Raw genomic sequence first — 19,214 nt, 5'->3', positions numbered from 1 at the left:
CGGGATGTTTACCGTGCGGGGCTGGGCGGTTGATTGGCACAAGGGGCAACCAATCAGGGAGTGGAGGAGCGGATGTTGTCATTCAGGGGGCCCTTAATATGGGAAGGAAGGCGGGGTTAAGTGTGAGTGGCAGCTCTGCGGACTAATGAGCTGCGATAATCGGCTTGGCGGGCTTCTGGGCACTCCAGCCAATGGGAGAGCGAAGGAAGAGAGGCGGCCTTCAGTGACAGCGCTATCCGCCAATGGCATCTCGGAACATGAGGATGTGGGTGTGACATTCCCCCCGGAATTTCTCCAGAGGGAAAGTAAAGTCTTGGCAGTAATGGAAGGGATGCCCTGGGAGTGCTGGGAATGGTTAAAGGAGTTTCTCGTGGATTGCGGGAAGAACAAAAGGGATTCTTCCTGCTGGGGTTGCTGGGATTCCCTGGAATTCCCTGGAATTGGGGAATTGGGAATTCCCGCAGCGGCTCCCGGCGTCCCCCGCGGGATGTTTACCGTGCGGGGCTGGGCGGTTGATTGGCACAAGGGGCAACCAATCAGGGAGTGGAGGAGCGGATGTTGTCATTCAGGGGGCCCTTAATATGGGAAGGAAGGCGGGGTTAAGTGTGAGTGGCAGCTCTGCGGACTAATGAGCTGCGATAATCGGCTTGGCGGGCTTCTGGGCACTCCAGCCAATGGGAGAGCGAAGGAAGAGAGGCGGCCTTCAGTGACAGCGCTATCCGCCAATGGCATCTCGGAACATGAGGACGTGGGTGTGACATTTCCCTTCAGACGCCTCAGTGAGTGACAGCGCTGACAGCGAATGGGAGGAAGGGTTTGAAGCCATTCCGGGCGCGGGGTGGGCGGGTTCTGGTGCTGAGGGACGAATCCCGCTCCCAATAGGAGCGCCCGGCTGGGAGCCGCCGCCATAGACGCTCCCTGAGGCCAATGGCGGCCGGAACCCGCGATTGATAAACAGCGCTCTTTGACCAATGAGAAGCGAGATGAGGCCGGGGTTAATTGATAGACGGAGATTTCATCCAATCGGCAGCGAGATGCGCCAGCCCTGACAACCAATAGAAAGCGAGGACCTCGCGATGGGGGGGGCTTTGCGAGTTGAATGACGTCCTCGTTTCCCAATCAACACGCTCGCTTTGGGGCCGGTCCCGCTCAGCCAATGGGGAGTGCGGACGGCCGCGTTCAGCATTGAATGACAGCAGAACGAACCAGTCAGAATGCGGATTTTGATGAGTGGCGGACCGTACAGCCAATGGGAAAGCGCGGCGAGGGCGGGAACGCGCGGCGCGAGCGGCCGGCGGGGCGGAGGGGCCAAGCAGGAAGTGGCGGAGGGGAAGCGGCGCCGCTGAGGGGCCCGAGCGGGACCGGGATCGGGAATTGGGATCGGGAATTGGGATCGGAAACCGGGATCGGGAACCGGGATCGGGAACCGACGGCGGCAGCCGGCAGCGGGGAGCGCCCCCCGCGCAGCTCCAGGTAGCGGGGCCTGAGGGGCGGGAGCGGCCTGAGGGGGTCAAGGCCTGAGGGGGGGCGCGGCCTGGGCGGGAAGCGCGGCCTGAGGGGGCCCGGCCCCCAAATCCCGGCATTTGGAGGGGGCAGCGTCTCCCCTTCCCTCGGAAAATCCCGGGAGTCCGGGGTCATGGTCGTCCCCCCCATTCCTGGAATTTTGGAGGGTCACGGTCACTCCTTGCGACGGAAAAATCCCGGGATCGGGGGGGTCACGGTCACCCCCTCCCGTCCCAAAAACCGGGATTTGGAGGGGTCGTGTTCACCTGGTCCCACCAAAAAACCCCGGGATTTGTGGGGACCAGGATCATCCCCCCCCATCCTGAAATTTTGGGGGGGTCACGGTCAGTCCTTCCCCATCCCAAATGCGGGATTGGGAGCGGTCACGGTCATCCCCTCCGCCCTGGAATTCCGGGAGTTTGGGATCGGTGTGAGGAATCTGGCACGGGGAGTTTGGGGTCGGGATGGGGGCCTTGGGATCCTGGGTATTTGGGAAAACCCCAAAATCCCCACGGAATCCCTGCCCAGATCCCCCCAGCCCTTGTGGGAATCCTGGGAAAATGGAGAATCCCGAGAAAATCGGGAATCCCGAGCCCTCCTGGCTCCCGCGGGGCTGGAGCCGTTCCCTTTCCCTTTGGGATTTTCGGGCTCTCGGGATCGGGGTCGGCAGATGGCTGGGAATTAATCCCCGCCAAATCCCGGGAATTTAATCCCGGACGGATCCCCTGGGATGAGGCAGCTGCGCCGGGATGGGGGGGGTTGGAATTGTGGATCTAGGGTTGGGATGGGGATTTAGGGTTGGGAGTTTGGGACTGGGGGTTTAGGATCAGGGTGGGGAGTTCGGGCTCAGTTTGGGAAGCGGGATTTGCCCCAGCTGGAATTTCGGGACAATCCCTCCCTGTTTGTGGCTGTCCCGCTTTCCCCGCCTCCCTTTCCGTAGCAAACTCAGCCGGGAGGGATTTTCCAAACCCCGCTCCAGCTCCTCCAGGCTTTTCCAGGCGCGTTTGTTCCCAGAAAGATGCTGGGATTGGGAGGAATTGGGGTGGGGGAAATCCGGGATCCCGAGGATTTGGGTGTGAATGGGAGAGGACAAAGAGCGCAATTCCCCCCTGGAAAACAATTCCCGTGATAAAAGGGCAGGAAAAAGGGGATTTGGGAAGGAAAAGGCCTCTCCCGAGGCACATTCCAGAGGGAAAATGAATGGAATTCCACCTGCTTGGGGTTTTCCAGAAGCCTCAGACCCAGAGAGAATTCGGGGCTGGAATTGGGGTTGGATTCACAGCTCTTACCCCCTTTTCCCAGTTTTCCCAGCTGGAAAACCATGGCATCAAAACCCCTCTTCATGAAAGGAATTTTTTCCTTAAAGAAACTAAAAATTCTTGGAGCTTCCAGGCCTGCTGGAAGTGCCGGAATTCCGGTATTCCAGGGGTTAACAGGGAATTGTTGTCCCTGGGATGTGACAGATCCTGGGCCTGGCTCCAGGTTGGGAACAGGGCCGGGACTGAGCCGGGATGGGGCCGGAATTGCCGGGATGGGCTCGGATCCCGAGGCTGTCCCGGCAGTTCCGGGAATTTAGGGGATGGATCGGCAGCAGGGCTGGGGTGGCAAGGGGATTTTTGGGATGGCAAGGGGATTTTTGGGACAGAAGGGGGGATTTTTGGTTACCCCCTTTTCCCAGTTTTCCCAGCTGGAAAACCATGGCATCAAAACCCCTCTTCATGAAGGAATTTTTTCCTTAAAGAAACCAAAAATTCTTGGAGCTTCCAGGCCTGCTGGAAGTGCCGGAATTCCGGGATTCCAGGGGTTAACAGGGAATTGTTGTCCCTGGGATGTGACAGATCCTGGGCCTGGCTCCAGGTTGGGAACAGGGCCGGGACTGAGCCGGGATGGGGCCGGAATTGCCGGGATGGGCTCGGATCCCGAGGCTCTCCCGGCAGTTCCGGGAATTTAGGGGATGGATCGGCAGCAGGGCTGGGGGTGGCAAGGGGATTTTTGGGATGGCAAGGGGATTTTTGGGATGGCAAGGGGATTTTTGGGATGGCAAGGGGATTTTTGGGACGGAGGGGAGGCGTTTGAGGTGGAAGGGGAACGGAAAAGGCTGCGGAACATCGGCATTCCCTGGGGTTTATCGGGATGGGAACCCAGGAGTTCCCCCTTGCAAACCCCAAATTCCCCCCGCCCGGTTCCCAGCCATGGGGGACATGAAAACCCCGGATTTCGACGACCTCCTGGCCGCCTTCGACATCCCCGACATCGACGCCAACGAGGCCATCCACTCGCACCACGAGGAGCCCGAGCCCCACGGCAAGCAGCTGCCGGGGGAGCCGGGCGCCGCGGCGGCCGCCGAGCACGTCCTGCCGCACCCCGACATCTCGGCCGTCAGCGTCATCGTCAAGAACACCGTGTGCCCCGAGCAGCTGGACGGCAAGGACGGGCACGGGCTGGCGCCCCGGCTGCTGCAGAACGGCTTCGCCGCCCCCGAGGGGCCCCGCTCGCCCGGCGCCCGCGGCGGCGCCGACGCCGCCTCAGCCAACGGCGACTGCTGGGCCAAGGAGAAGAACGCCAAGGCCTTGGACCTGTTCTCCCACTTCAGCCCCGAGCCCGGCGAGGACGGCGCCAATCTGATCGACAGAGCCCGCGAGTGCAAAGGCAAGGAGAAGCCCCTGGCCGTGCCCTCGCCCGGCCCGGGCCTGGAGTGCAAGGAGCCGCTGGCGGGAGCCGCCGAGAGCCTGGACGCGGCTTTCCCCGCGCCCTTCCGCGCGGGAGCGGCCGGCGACGCGGCCCACCCCGTCGCCTGCGTCAAGAAGGAGGAGTCGGACCCCGAGGAGGCTCCGGCCAGGGGCTGCAGCCCCAAGGGGCTGGTGCTGGATCACCTCAAGTCCGTCACCGTGCGCTACTCGGCCGAGGACTCCGCCGTGGCGGCGTGGCCGGCGGCGGAGCCGGCGGCGCCGGACGGCGGCAGCGGCGCCGCGGCTGAGCTCAAACGCTCGCCCGGGAGCCCTCGGGAGCCCTTCTCCTCCCCGGGAATTCCCATCCCGCCTTCCCCCAAGCAGCTCTCCTTGAAGGAAGAGCGGGGAATGCTGGGGAAATCCGTGGGGAGCCCTCCGAGCGTTTCCAGCGGCGAGGAGGAGGAGGAGGAGGAGGAGGAGGAGGAAAGCACCAACTCGCCGTCCTCCAGCTCCTCGCGGCCGCTCAAGGTGCGCATCAAGACCATCAAAACCTCCTGTGGCAGCATCACCAGGACGGTCACCAGGGTGTCCTCGGACTCGGAGCCGCCCTGCAGCAAAATCCCCAGCGAGCAGAATTCCCAGGAATCCTTGGAATGTCCTGCCGCCATCGCCGCGGAGGCAGCGGCCAAGGAGAAGTCGGAGCTCTCCAGCCCCCTGAAAAACACGGAGGGGCCGAAAATCGTCAGCGTCCAGCTGGGCAACGGCACCAAGCTGAAGGGCACGGTGCTGCCCGTGGCCACCATCCAGAGCGCCAGCAGCGCCATGCTCATCGCCGCCAGCGTGGCCCAGCAGAAATCCGTGGTTCTGCCGGGCAAAACCGGGAAATCCGTGGCTAAGAACATCCTGAACCTGGTGCCGCAGCCCCTGCCCAAGGGGGACGGCAGGAGCGGCGGCGGCGCCAAGGCCAACGGCGGCGCGGCGCCGCCCAAGGCGGCGCCCAGCGTGGCCGGCACCGTCATCTCCCGCAGCCAGTCCAGCCTGGTGGAGGCCTTCAACAAGATCCTCAACAGCAAGAACCTGCTGCCCACCTACAAACCCAACCTGAGCCCCCCGGCCGAGTCCAGCCTGGCCCTGCCGCCCTCGGGCTACCGCTGCCTGGAGTGCGGCGACGCCTTCGCGCTGGAGAAGAGCCTGGCGCGGCACTACGACCGGCGCAGCATGCGCATCGAGGTCACCTGCAACCACTGCACCAAGCGCCTGGTGTTCTTCAACAAGTGCAGCCTGCTGCTGCACGCCCGCGAGCACAAGGACAAGGGGCTGGTGATGCAGTGCTCGCACCTGGTGATGCGGCCCATCGCGCTGGAGCAGATGATCGGCCAGCCCGACATCACCCCGCTGGTGTCGCTGGCCCTGCCCGCCGGCAAGGTGGCCCAGGAGGGCGGGGGCGCGGCGCAGGAGCTGCCGGTGCTGCCCCTGGGCTCGGAGCAGAGCAGCTACAGCTGCTTCAGGTGCCTGGAGTGCAAGGAGCAGTGCAAGGACAAGGCCGGGCTGGCGGCGCACTTCCAGCAGGTCGGGGTGGCCACCAGCAGCAGCAGCACGGTGAGAGCGGGGAGGCTGGGACAGCTGGGCTGGGCGTGGGGAGGGCACTGGGAGGTGGTTCAGAGTGGTGGGAGGGCACTGGGAGGTGGTTCAGAGTGGTGGGAGGTGGTTCAGAGTGGTGGGAGCACAGTGGGAGATGGTTCAGAGTGGTGGGAGGTGGTTCAGAGGGGTGGGAGGTGGTTCAGAGTGGTGGGAGGGCAGTGGGAGGTGGTTCAGAGTGGTGGGAGCACAGTGGGAGATGGTTCAGAGTGGTGGGAGGGGGTTCAGAGTGGTGGGAGATGGTTCAGAGTGGTGGGAGGGCAGTGGGAGGTGGCAGGAGATGGTGAGGAATGCTGGGAAGGTGGTGGAGGAGTGGGAGGGTGGTGGGAGATGGTGGGAAAACAGTGAGAACATCCAGCTTTGGATCCATGGATCCATTCATCCCAGCAGTCCTGATCCCTGTTGGAATTTTCCCAGAACTGGTTGGGATCCTGGTTTCAGGTGGAATTTTCCCAGAGCTTTTCAGGATCCTGGTTTCAGGTGGAATTCTCCCAGAACTCTTTGTGATCCTGATCCCTGTTGGAATTTTCCCAGAGCTTTTCAGGATCCTGATCCCTGTTGGAATTTTCCCAGAGCTTTTCAGGATCCTGGTTTCAGGTGGAATTCTCCCAAGAACTCTTTGTGCTCCTGATCCCTGGTGGAATTTTCCCAGAGCTTTTCAGGATCCTGGTTTCAGGTGGAATTCTCCCAGAACTCTTTGTGATCCTGATCCCTGTTGGAATTTTCCCAGAGCTTTTCAGGATCCTGGTCCCTGTTAGAATTTTCCCAGAACTGGTTGGGATCCTGGTTTCAGGTGGAATTTTCCCAGAGCTTTTCAGGATCCTGGTTTGAGCAGGAATTCTCCCAGAACTCTTTGGGATCCTGATCCCTGTTGGAATTTTCCCAGAGCTTTTCAGGATCCTGGTTTCAGGTGGAATTCTCCCAGAACTCTTTGTGCTCCCGATCCCAGCTGGCAATTTTCCAAGATCCAGAACCGTTTCAGCCCCGTTCCTTGGTGGATTTTCCCCGGAGCCGTTTGCCCTCCCGGTCTGAGTCCGGATTCTCCCCGGGGTGCCGGCGCGGCGTTGCGGCGCTCCTGGCTGACGCCGGCTGCTGTTGCAGGTGTGCTCGGCGTGCCCCATGATCCTGGCCAACCGCTGCAGCTTCAGCGCGCACCAGCGCATGCACCGCAGCCGCCCGCCCCACGTCTGCCCCGAGTGCGGCGGCAACTTCCTGCTGGCCAACTTCGAGTCCCACCTCAAGGACTCCTGCCTGCACTTCTCCCGCAGGGTGGGCTACAGGTGCGAGCCAGGGAATGCCGGGAATGCCGGGAATGCCGGGGTGGGGGGCACTGGGAAGGTGCAGAAAGGGAGCCCACCGTGGAGCGTGGTGGGAATCTCCTGTGGGTCGACTTGGAGTCGCACCTCGAGGACTCCTCACACAGGGACAGGAGCCAGGGAATCCTTGTTTGGGATCCTGGTTCCAGGTGGGATTTTCCCAGGACTGTTTTGGATCCCGCTTCCCATCGGGAATTCTCAGAACTTGTTTGGATCCTGGTCCTTGATGGAATTCTCCCAGAACTGCCTTGGATCCTGGTTCCAGTTGGGAATTCTCCCAGGACTGGTTTGGGATCCCGGTCTCCGTGGGGAATTTTCCCAGAAGTCCTTTGTATCCCGGTCTCTATGGGGAATTCCTAGAACTTGTTTGGGATCCTGGTTCCAGTGGGAATTCCCAGATCTTGTTTGGGATCCCGGTGTCCGTGGGGAATCTTCCAGGTGTCCCAGCTGCTCCGTGGTGTTCGGCGGCGTCAATTCCATCAAGTCCCACATCCAGAGCTCCCACTGCGAGGTGTTCCACAAGTGTCCCATCTGCCCCATGGCCTTCAAGTCCGCCCCCAGCGCCCACGCCCACGTCTACACGCAGGATCCTGATCCCTGTTGGAATTTTCCCAGAGCTTTTCAGGATCCTGGTTTCAGCAGGAATTCTCCCAGAACTCTTTGGGATCCTGATCCCTGTTGGAATTTTCCCAGAGCTTTTCAGGATCCTGGTTTCAGCAGGAATTCTCCCAGAACTCTTTGGGATCCTGATCCCTGTTGGAATTTTCCCAGAGCTTTTCAGGATCCTGGTTTCAGCAGGAATTCTCCCAGAACTCTTTGGGATCCTGATCCCTGTTGGAATTTTCCCAGAGCTTTTCAGGATCCTGGTTTCAGGTGGAATTCTCCCAGAACTCTTTGTGCTCCCGATCCCAGCTGGCAATTTTCCAAGATCCAGAACCGTTTCAGCCCCGTTCCTTGGTGGATTTTCCCCGGAGCCGTTTGCCCTCCCGGTCTGAGTCCGGATTCTCCCCGGGGTGCCGGCGCGGCGTTGCGGCGCTCCTGGCTGACGCCGGCTGCTGTTGCAGGTGTGCTCGGCGTGCCCCATGATCCTGGCCAACCGCTGCAGCTTCAGCGCGCACCAGCGCATGCACCGCAGCCGCCCGCCCCACGTCTGCCCCGAGTGCGGCGGCAACTTCCTGCTGGCCAACTTCGAGTCCCACCTCAAGGACTCCTGCCTGCACTTCTCCCGCAGGGTGGGCTACAGGTGCGAGCCAGGGAATGCCGGGAATGCCGGGAATGCCGGGGTGGGGGGCACTGGGAAGGTGCAGAAAGGGAGCCCACCGTGGAGCGTGGTGGGAATCTCCTGTGGGTCGACTTGGAGTCGCACCTTGAGGACTCCTCACACAGGGACAGGAGCCAGGGAATCCTTGTTTGGGATCCTGGTTCCAGGTGGGATTTTCCCAGGACTGGTTTGGATCCCGCTTCCCACTGGGAATTCTCAGAACTTGTTTGGATCCTGGTCCTTGATGGAATTCTCCCAGAACTGCCTTGGATCCTGGTTCCAGTTGGGAATTCTCCCAGGACTGGTTTGGGATCCCGGTCTCCGTGGGGAATTTTCCCAGAAGTCCTTTGTATCCCGGTCTCTATGGGGAATTCCTAGAACTTGTTTGGGATCCTGGTTCCAGTGGGAATTCCCAGATCTTGTTTGGGATCCCGGTGTCCGTGGGGAATCTTCCAGGTGTCCCAGCTGCTCCGTGGTGTTCGGCGGCGTCAATTCCATCAAGTCCCACATCCAGAGCTCCCACTGCGAGGTGTTCCACAAGTGTCCCATCTGCCCCATGGCCTTCAAGTCCGCCCCCAGCGCCCACGCCCACGTCTACACGCAGCACCCCGGCTTCAGCAACCAGCAGTCCAAGTGAGTGCTCCCAAATTCCCCAGTCCCAGCTCCTTCCAGCGCCCAGCATCCCTGGCAGCCGGCTCGGCTTCAGCCTGGAAAAAGGTTGGGAGGGTTTGGGAAGAAGAGGTTGGGATGGGAGGTTTGGGAAGAAGAGGCTGGGATGGGAGGTTTGGGAAGAAGAGGCTGGGATGGGAGGTTTGGGAAGAAGAGGCTGGGATGGGAGGTTTGGGAAGAAGAGGCTGGGATGGGAGGTTTGGGAAGAAGAGGCTGGGATGGGAGGTTTGGGAAGAAGAGGCTGGGATGGGAGGTTTGGGAAGAAGAGGCTGGGATGGGAGGTTTGGGAAGAAGAGGCTGGGATGGGAGGTTTGGGAAGAAGAGGCTGGGATGGGAGGTTTGGGAAGAAGAGGCTGGGATGGGAGGTTTGGGAAGAAGAGGCTGGGATGGGAGGTTTGGGAAGAAGAGGCTGGGATGGGAGGTTTGGGAAGAAGAGGCTGGGATGGGAGGTTTGGGAAGAAGAGGCTGGGATGGGAGGTTTGGGAAGAAGAGGCTGGGATGGGAGGTTTGGGAAGAAGAGGCTGGGATGGGAGGTTTGGGAAGAAGAGGCTGGGATGGGAGGTTTGGGAAGAAGAGGCTGGGATGGGAGGTTTGGGAAGAAGAGGCTGGGATGGGAGGTTTGGGAAGAAGAGGCTGGGATGGGAGGTTTGGGAAGAAGAGGCTGGGATGGGAGGTTTGGGAAGAAGAGGCTGGGATGGGAGGTTTGGGAAGAAGAGGCTGGGATGGGAGGTTTGGGAAGAAGAGGCTGGGATGGGAGGTTTGGGAAGAAGAGGCTGGGATGGGAGGTTTGGGAAGAAGAGGCTGGGATGGGAGGTTTGGGAAGAAGAGGCTGGGATGGGAGGTTTGGGAAGAAGAGGCTGGGATGGGAGGTTTGGGAAGAAGAGGCTGGGATGGGAGGTTTGGGAAGAAGAGGCTGGGATGGGAGGTTTGGGAAGAAGAGGCTGGGATGGGAGGTTTGGGAAGAAGAGGCTGGGATGGGAGGTTTGGGAAGAAGAGGCTGGGATGGGAGGTTTGGGAAGAAGAGGCTGGGATGGGAGGTTTGGGAAGAAGAGGCTGGGATGGGAGGTTTGGGAAGAAGAGGCTGGGATGGGAGGTTTGGGAAGAAGAGGCTGGGATGGGAGGTTTGGGAAGAAGAGGCTGGGATGGGAGGTTTGGGAAGAAGAGGCTGGGATGGGAGGTTTGGGAAGAAGAGGCTGGGATGGGAGGTTTGGGAAGAAGAGGCTGGGATGGGAGGTTTGGGAAGAAGAGGCTGGGATGGGAGGTTTGGGAAGAAGAGGCTGGGATGGGAGGTTTGGGAAGAAGAGGCTGGGATGGGAGGTTTGGGAAGAAGAGGCTGGGATGGGAGGTTTGGGAAGAAGAGGCTGGGATGGGAGGTTTGGGAATGCCTTGCTGTGGGAATGGAGTTGGTGGTGGAATTGGCTGGAAGATTTGGGAATGTGGTTCTTGGGAATGATGGATGTGGTGATCCCAGAGAGCTTTTCCTGCCTGAGCAATTCCAGGATTCCAGGATTGGGAGGACTGGGAATATTCCATGATTGGCAGAACCTCCTCCGTGGGTGGGATGAGCTCAGTTCCCACCTTCCTTTTTCCATCCCTTTTTCCCTCCTTTTCCCCCTCCCTTTTCTCTGTTTCTCCCTCCTTTCCCATTTCCTTTCCCCTCCCTTTTTCCTTCCCTTTTTTCTCTCCTATTCCCTCCTTTCCCTTTCCCTTTCCCCTTCCCTTATTGGGAATTCTGCCTCCTGGACCCCCCTGGGTGGTGGGAGTGGGGATTATTTTTGGGATAATTCCTGACTGGATGAACGATGCCAGACGGGATTTGGGGGGAAATTGAGTTCCTGCCTCCAGCTGGAGTGGGAATCCTGCCCCCTGGACCCCCCTGGGTCGTGAGAATGGGGATTATTTTTGGGATAATTCCTGACTGGATGAACGATGCCAGACGGGATTTGGGGGGAAATTGAGTTCCTGCCTCCAGCTGGAGTGGGAATTCTGCCTCCTGGAGCCCCTGGATGGTGGGAATGGGGATTATTTTTGGGATAATTCCTGAGGGGATGAACGACGCCAAACGCGTTTTTGGGGGAAATTGAGTTCCTGCCTCCAGCTTCCCCTTCCCTTATTTCTCTCTTTCCCCTCCTTTCCCCTCTCCCCTCCCTCTGGCCTGCCCGCCCCGTTTTGCCCGTTTTGCCCCGTTTTTGCCCCGTTTTTGGCCCAGGATGATCTACAAGTGTGCCATGTGTGACACGGTGTTCACGCACAAGCCGCTGCTGTCGTCGCATTTCGATCAGCACCTGCTGCCGCAGCGCGTCAGCGTCTTCCGCTGCCCGCAGTGCCCGCTGCTCTTCGCCCAGAAGCGCACCATGCTCGAGCACCTCAAGGTCAGGCCCCGGCCCGGGCAGAATTCCAGCTGGGAATGGCGAAATTCCGGCTGGGAATGGCGAAATTCCGGCCAAAAGTGGCGAAATTCCGGCCAAAAGTGGCAAAATTCCAGCCAAGGTTCTGGCCGGAAATGATGGAGATTTCCCCCAAACTGGGGAGGATGGGAGTGGGGAGTGCTCGGGGTGCAGAAACGCAGCGTGCTCGAGCACCTCGAGGTCGGGCACCATCCCGGATGGAATTCCAGCTGGGAATGCTGAAATTCCGGCCAAAAATGGCGAAATTCCAGCTGGAAATGATGGAAATTTCCCCTAAACTGGGGGAAGTGGGAATGGGGTGCAGAAACGCAGCACGCTGGATCCACCTGAAGGTCAGACAGAATTCCAGCTGGGAATGGAGGAATTCCAGCTGGAAAAGCCAAAATTCCAGCCCCACTTGGGTGGGCGGAGGGAGATGGGAGCGGTGGCCTGGGTGGGGTTTAAGGATCTTTTCCACCCCAAACCATCCCGGGATTCCCTGTCCTGGTCTCTTTGGGATTTCCGGGCTAAATCCTGCATCCTGCCCGGGTTATTCCATGGATTCCCCACCCTGGCACACCGGGAACATCCCAACCCCCCCCGTCTCCCCTTCCCAGAACACCCACCAGCCCCAGAAATCCAAGGACGACTCTTCCAAGAGGTCGGCGGCGCTGCTGACGCCCAAGCCGGAGCCGCTGGAGGCGCCGGCGCCGCGGAACTCCGAGGATTCCTCGAGCTCCTCGGAGGAGGACGAGCCGCCGAGCTCGCCGGAGCTGCGCCGCGCCAAGCGCGGCCGCTTCCCGCGCAAGGCCGGCAGCAAGGCCAAGGGCGGCGGCTGGACCTGCGGCGTCTGCCACTCCTGGTTCCCCGAGCGCGACGAGTACGTGGCGCACATGAAGAGGGAGCACGGCAAGGTGGGAATTCCTGGGAATGGCCCGCGGGGCCGGAGGATTTGGGAATGGGAATGAGGTATTTGGGATAATTCCCAGCTGGATGAACAGTCCCAGGCAGGAGCAGGGATTGGAGGGAAAACCAAATTCCCACCTCTAGCTGCAGTGGGAATCCTGACTTTGGATCCCCCTGGATCCCTCCTGGGTTTTTCCTGGGTTTTTCCAGGATCCTCAGCGGTTTTATCCCGGGTTTCCCCGGGATCCCTCCCGGTTTTATCCCAGTTTTTCCCGGGATCCCTCCCGGTTTTATCCCAGTTTTTCCCGGGATCCCTCACGGTTTTATCCCAGTTTTTCCCGGGATCCCTCACGGTTTTTCCCCGGGTTTCTCTGGGATCCCTCCTGGGTTTTCTCCCAGTTTTCCCCGGGATGCTGAGCTGGGTTTTTCCCAGTTTTCCCCGGGATGCTGAGCTGGGTTTTTCCCAGTTTTCCCCGGGATGCTGAGCTGGGTTTTTCCCAGTTTTCCCCGGGATGCTGAGCTGGGTTTTTCCCAGTTTTCCCCGGGATGCTGAGCTGGGTTTTTCCCAGTTTTCCCCGGGATGCTGAGCTGGGTTTTTCCCAGTTTTCCCCGGGATGCTGAGCTGGGTTTTTCCCAGTTTTCCCCGGGATGCTGAGCTGGGTTTTTCCCAGTTTTCCCCGGGATGCTGAGCTGGGTTTTTCCCAGTTTTCCCCGGGATGCTGAGCTGGGTTTTTCCCAGTTTTCCCCGGGATGCTGAGCTGGGTTTTTCCCAGTTTTCCCCGGGATGCTGAGCTGGGTTTTTCCCAGTTTTCCCCGGGATGCTGAGCTGGGTTTTTCCCAGTTTTCCCCGGGATGCTGAGCTGGGTTTTTCCCAGTTTTCCCCGGGATGCTGAGCTGGGTTTTTCCCAGTTTTCCCCGGGATGCTGAGCTGGGTTTTTCCCAGTTTTCCCCGGGATGCTGAGCTGGGTTTTTCCCAGTTTTCCCCGGGATGCTGAGCTGGGTTTTTCCCAGTTCCCAGTTTTTCCCGGGATCCCTCCCGGTTTTATCCCAGTTTTTCCCGGGATCCCTCACGGTTTTTCCCCGGGTTTCTCTGGGATCCCTCCTGGGTTTTCTCCCAGTTTTCCCCGGGATGCTGAGCTGGGTTTTTCCCAGTTTTCCCCGGGATGCTGAGCTGGGTTTTTCCCAGTTTTCCCCGGGATGCTGAGCTCTTTTCCCGCAGTCGGTGAAGAAGTTCCCGTGCCACCTGTGCGAGCGCTCCTTCTGCTCGGCGCCGAGCCTGCGCCGCCACGTCCGCGTCAACCACGAGGGCATCAAACGCGTCTACCCCTGCCGGTACCACGGGGAGAGCCGGAATGCCGTGGGAAGGGATCCGTGGGGTGCCAGGAGTGGGGAGGGGGCGGCTGGGAGAGCGGGAATGCCGTGGGAAGGGATCACTGGGGTGCCAGGAGTGGGGAGGGGGCGGCTGGGAGAGCGGGAATGCCGTGGGAAGGGATCACTGGGGTGCCAGGAGTGGGGAGGGGGCGGCTGGGAGAGCGGGAATGCCGTGGGAAGGGATCAGTGGGGTGCCAGGAGTGGGGAGGGGGCGGCTGGGAGAGCGGGAATGCCGTGGGAAGGGATCAGTGGGGTGCCAGGAGTGGGGAGGGGGCGGCTGGGAGAGCGGGAATGCCGTGGGAAGGGATCAGTGGGGTGCCAGGAGTGGGGAGGGGGCGGCTGGGAGAGCGGGAATGCCGTGGGAAGGGATCAGTGGGGTGCCAGGAGTGGGGAGGGGGCGGCTGGGAGAGCGGGAATGCCGTGGGAAGGGATCAGTGGGGTGCCAGGAGTGGGGAGGGGGCGGCTGGGAGAGCGGGAATGCCGTGGGAAGGGATCAGTGGGGTGCCAGGAGTGGGGAGGGGGCGGCTGGGAGAGCGGGAATGCCGTGGGAAGGGATCAGTGGGGTGCCAGGAGTGGGGAGGGGGCGGCTGGGAGAGCGGGAATGCCGTGGGAAGGGATCAGTGGGGTGCCAGGAGTGGGGAGGGGGCGGCTGGGAGAGCGGGAATGCCGTGGGAAGGGATCAGTGGGGTGCCAGGAGTGGGGAGGGGGCGGCTGGGAGAGCGGGAATGCCGTGGGAAGGGATCAGTGGGGTGCCAGGAGTGGGGAGGGGGCGGCTGGGAGAGCGGGAATGCCGTGGGAAGGGATCAGTGGGGTGCCAGGAGTGGGGAGGGGGCGGCTGGGAGAGCGGGAATGCCGTGGGAAGGGATCAGTGGGGTGCCAGGAGTGGGGAGGGGGCGGCTGGGAGAGCGGGAATGCCGTGGGAAGGGATCAGTGGGGTGCCAGGAGTGGGGAGGGGGCGGCTGGGAGAGCGGGAATGCCGTGGGAAGGGATCAGTGGGGTGCCAGGAGTGGGGAGGGGGCGGCTGGGAGAGCGGGAATGCCGTGGGAAGGGATCAGTGGGGTGCCAGGAGTGGGGAGGGGGCGGCTGGGAGAGCGGGAATGCCGTGGGAAGGGATCAGTGGGGTGCCAGGAGTGGGGAGGGGGCGGCTGGGAGAGCGGGAATGCCGTGGGAAGGGATCAGTGGGGTGCCAGGAGTGGGGAGGGGGCGGCTGGGAGAGCGGGAATGCCGTGGGAAGGGATCAGTGGGGTGCCAGGAGTGGGGAGGGGGCGGCTGGGAGAGCGGGAATGCCGTGGGAAGGGATCAGTGGGGTGCCAGGAGTGGGGAGGGGGCGGCTGGGAGAGCGGGAATGCCGTGGGAAGGGATCAGTGGGGTGCCAGGAGTGGGGAGGGGGCGGCTGGGAGAGCGGGAATGCCGTGGGAAGGGATCAGTGGGGTGCCAGGAGTGGGGAGGGGGCGGCTGGGAGAGCGGGAATGCCGTGGGAAGGGATCAGTGGGGTGCCAGGAGTGGGGAGGGGGCGGCTGGGAGAGCGGGAATGCCGTGGGAAGGGATCAGTGGGGTGCCAGGAGTGGGGAGGGGGCGGCTGGGAGAGCGGGAATGCCGTGGGAAGGGATCAGTGGGGTGCCAGGAGTGGGGAGGGGGCGGCTGGGAGAGCGGGAATGCCGTGGGAAGGGATCAGTGGGGTGCCAGGAGTGGGGAGGGGGCGGCTGGGAGAGCGGGAATGCCGTGGGAAGGGATCAGTGGGGTGCCAGGAGTGGGGAGGGGGCGGCTGGGAGAGCGGGAATGCCGTGGGAAGGGATCAGTGGGGTGCCAGGAGTGGGGAGGGGGCGGCTGGGAGAGCGGGAATGCCGTGGGAAGGGATCAGTGGGGTGCCAGGAGTGGGGAGGGGGCGGCTGGGAGAGCGGGAATGCCGTGGGAAGGGATCAGTGGGGTGCCAGGAGTGGGGAGGGGGCGGCTGGGAGAGCGGGAATGCCGTGGGAAGGGATCAGTGGGGTGCCAGGAGTGGGGAGGGGGCGGCTGGGAGAGCGGGAATGCCGTGGGAAGGGATCAGTGGGGTGCCAGGAGTGGGGAGGGGGCGGCTGGGAGAGCGGGGGAATCGAGGTTTAATTCCTAGGGAAATCAGGGTTTAATTCCCAGGAAAATCAGGGTTTAATTCCCAAGGAATCAGGGTTTAATTCCCAGGGAAATCAGGGCTTAATTCCCAAGGAATCAGGGTTTAATTCCCAGGGAAATCGGGGTTTAATTCCCAGGGAAATTGGGGTTTAATTCCCAAGAATTCCCAAGCAATGAGGGCTCAATTCCCACCTGCTCTGCGCAAGTTGGGAATTGAAATTCCAGGAATGAGAAGGGTTTGGGAAAGGACTCCAGGCTTTGTATCCATCTCGTCTGGGGTTGGAATTTGGGAATTCCGGCGGCAGAATTCCCGGGCAAACCAGGCTGCTCCGTTTCCAGGTACTGCACGGAGGGGAAGAGAACCTTCAGCAGCCGCCTGATCCTGGAGAAGCACATCCAGGTGCGGCACGGCATCAAGGTGACGGATCCCGCCCGCAGCCAGGAGGTCGTCATCGCCCGCGGCCCCTCCGGGCCCGCCCAGGTGGGATCATCCCGCCATTCCGGCGCTTCCTGGGAATTTCGGGGCCGGACTGGGGGGGGGGTTTATCCTGGAATTCCTGCTGGGAGCCCACAAATCCCAGCCCTACACTTTATCCGGGTGGGGAGGTTTCGGATCAGCGACTGCCCGGGTGGGGTTTTCTGGGAATTTCCCTGGAATTTCCTGGGAGTTTCAGCGTTCGTGGCAGGATCGGAGGCTCCTCATCCCGGAATTCCTTCTGGGAGCTGCCCCGCTTCCCAAGGGATTTCCCAGGAGCTCCTTGCTGGGCATTGCAGCCCCAGACCTTGTTGGGAATTCCCGGATTTTCCGCTTTTCCAGGCGCCCGGCCGCAAGCGCAAGCTCTCCTCGGACGACTCGTGCAGCGAGGAGCCCGACAGCACCACGCCCCCCGCCAAGACCCCCAAGGGCTGCGGGGCCAAGGCCCCGTTCCGCTGCAGGAAATGCGGCTTCCTGGCGGGGAGCCGGGCGGAATTCCAGGCGCACATCCCGCAGCACCGCACGGACGGGAATTCCCAGCAGTGCCGCGAGTGCGGGCTCTGCTTCACCTCCCAGATCTCCCTGAACCGCCACCGCTTCATCTCCCACAAGAAGAAGAAGGGGGCCGAGCCCGAGGATTCCTCGGGAAGCGCTTCCCAAGGGAAGGCCGAGGGCGGCGGGAATTCCGGCGGCGCCGAGGGGAGGCTGGAGTGCAAGGTGTGCGGGAGGGGCTTCGAGAGCCAGCTCAACCTCAAGACGCATTTCCGGACCCACGGGATGGCCTTCATCCGAGCCCGGCAGGGGGCCGAGGAGAACTGAGCCTTCGGGAATGCCGGGGTTCCTGGAATTCTGGGACTGAGCTCAGCCGAGCCCAGGAGAGCTGAGCCTTCGGGAATGCCGGGGTTCCTGGAATTCTGGGACTGAGCTCAGCCGAGCCCAGGAGAGCTGAGCCTTCGGGAATCCTGGGATTCCTGGAATTCTGGGACTGAGCTCAGCCGAACCGAGGAGAGCTGAGCCTTCAGGAATGCCGGGATTCCTGGAATTCTGGGACTGAGCTCAGCCGAACCGAGGAGAGCTGAGCCTTCAGGAATGCCGGGATTCCTGGAATTCTGGGACTGAGCTCAGCCGAGCTCAGAGGGAGCCGAGGAGAGCTGAGCCTTCCCGGGGTTCTGTGGGATCGGCTCCGAGCCCGGGAATCTCGGCATTCCCGAATTCCGGGATCAGCCCCCAGGACAACTGAGCATTCCCGGGAATCTCAGCATTCCTGGAATTCCAGATCAGGCCTGAGGAGAACTGAGCATTCCTGGGAATCTCAGAATTCCCGGAATTCCGGGATCGGCTCCAAGGCCGTGTACATAAAACTCCCCCGGGGCCCTTCCCAGTGTCCGAGGGAAAGTTGGGAATGGGATTGGGATGATCCCAGATGCCGCCGGGAATCCCCTGGGAATGTTGGATTTGGGGGGGATTTGGGGTTTCCAGGACCCCTCCAGGCCCTTCCCGGGAATTCCCGGATCCGGATGGGGCGGGGGAAGCTTTTCCAGCAAAATCCACTTTTTTTTGTTATTATTTTTGGGTTTTGTTTGTTTTTCCTGGATTTTTTTTTTTTTCCTGGTGAGTTTCGTTGGGAAAGAGGCAATTCCAGAGTCCTGGAATTCCGGAGGTCCCCAGGAAGGACACTGGGACACTCAGCTGAACATTCCCGAGGGAGCAGGAGGAGGAAAAAAGTTGGAAAAAAGGAGAGAAAAGAAGGAAAAGGAATAACGACCCAAAAAACCCCGCAGGATCGGGAAGGGATCCCTCAAATCCCAGCCTGAAGGAAAAGTGGGAAAACTGCTCCCAAATTCCGGGCTGAGGGTGGGGCTTGGGGGCTTTTCCAGCTTTTTTCCAGCTCCTCCTTCCCCTCGGGATCCGGGACCTTTCCCACTTCCAATCCCTACAAAGAAATCCTCTGGAAAAGCCCCTCGGGACTCGTCCCTCCAGAATTCCTGGAAGAATTCCCGGAATTCCCTCTGGATAACCTTCCCCTCTCCCTGTAAAGTTGTATCATACACTAAAACCCACGAATCCCAACAACTGCTGTGCTCCTTCTGGGATTTGGTTTGGTTTTCCAAGGTTTTTTTCCCTCTTTTTGTGTTTTTCGGGATGGCAGAAGCTGCTTTGGGGTTGATTTTATTTTTTCTTTTTGTTGTTTTTTTGGCTTTTTATTCCCAGTTTTTCTGACTTTTCCCAGCAGGAGTGAGGGGAGTTTTCCCTCCCCCTTTTCCCTGCAGGTGGATGGATGGAAAAAAGGGGGGAAAAAACTGGGAAAAATCAGGTGGAATCGGCCATTCCCAGAAATCCCCCAGGCCGGGTGTAAATACAGAGAAGAAATTAAAGTTTCTACGAGATTTAGAAGGAAAAAATTCCTAAAAAAAAAAAAAAAAATCTATGGAAAAATGGCTTTGGACCCACGGTTTTCCAGCATTTCAGTGCCTTGAGCTGGATTTGGGGTGGAGGGAGGGAGGGGCTGGAATTTCGGGAATGTTCCCCCCTGGAATGTTGGGGTTGGACTCCTGGAATTTCGGGAGTTTTGGGGATTTTGGGAATGTGCTGACGGAAAGCCGCGGGCTCGAGAGGCTCTCAGGAATTCTTTATTCTGTAGGAATCGATTCCATTAAACTCCAGTGGTTTCACCCTCGGTGCCCGGCTCGGCTCCTCCCGGGAATTCCCAGGAAAAGCTCCCGGGAATGGGAATGGGGAGGGGGGAGGGGCTGAGGGCTCCGCTGCATCCCCGAATTTTGGTCCTGCCCCCCAGAAAAGGGGCTTGGGAAGGGCTGGGGTCCCTCCCTGTCCCCTCCCGGTGTCCCCAGAGCCCCCTCCCCGGGGGGGGGTTGAAAATCCAAATTTTGGGGGTTTTTTTAAATGCTAAAA

The 19,214-nt window shown here is 60.6% G+C and overlaps 1 protein-coding gene across 1 annotated transcript; it reads left to right on the top strand.

The window, feature by feature from the left end:
* Positions 1–392: 392 nt before the first annotated feature.
* ZNF687 (zinc finger protein 687) lies at positions 393–19,170 on the top strand. The gene is made up of 10 exons (XM_041407698.1): positions 393–1,473; positions 3,694–5,771; positions 6,912–7,090; positions 7,565–7,712; positions 8,992–9,020; positions 11,266–11,428; positions 12,061–12,357; positions 13,569–13,681; positions 16,169–16,310; positions 16,647–19,170. Exons 2-10 carry the CDS (start codon positions 3,696–3,698, stop codon positions 17,121–17,123), a joined length of 3,624 nt encoding a protein of 1,207 aa, XP_041263632.1. The 5' UTR covers positions 393–1,473; positions 3,694–3,695; the 3' UTR covers positions 17,124–19,170.
* The last annotated feature ends 44 nt before the right edge of the window (positions 19,171–19,214 follow it).

This window comes from Onychostruthus taczanowskii, unplaced genomic scaffold (assembly GCF_017590055.1).
Source record: "Onychostruthus taczanowskii isolate IOZ18803 unplaced genomic scaffold, ASM1759005v1 scaffold279, whole genome shotgun sequence".
In the NCBI taxonomy this organism is placed as follows: domain Eukaryota; kingdom Metazoa; phylum Chordata; class Aves; order Passeriformes; family Passeridae; genus Onychostruthus; species Onychostruthus taczanowskii.
Note: the sequence above shows the minus strand (reverse complement) of the source record. Positions and strands in the feature narration are given on the sequence as shown.

Coding starts and splice junctions, on each gene's coding strand:
- ZNF687 (XM_041407698.1), top strand. CDS start 3,696: ATGGGGGACATGAAAACCCCGGATTTCGACGACCTCCTGGCCGCCTTC. Junction 9,021..11,265: donor TTCAGCAACCAGCAGTCCAA/GTGAGTGCTCCC, acceptor TTTTTGGCCCAG/GATGATCTACAAGTGTGCCA. Junction 16,311..16,646: donor GCCCCTCCGGGCCCGCCCAG/GTGGGATCATCC, acceptor CCGCTTTTCCAG/GCGCCCGGCCGCAAGCGCAA.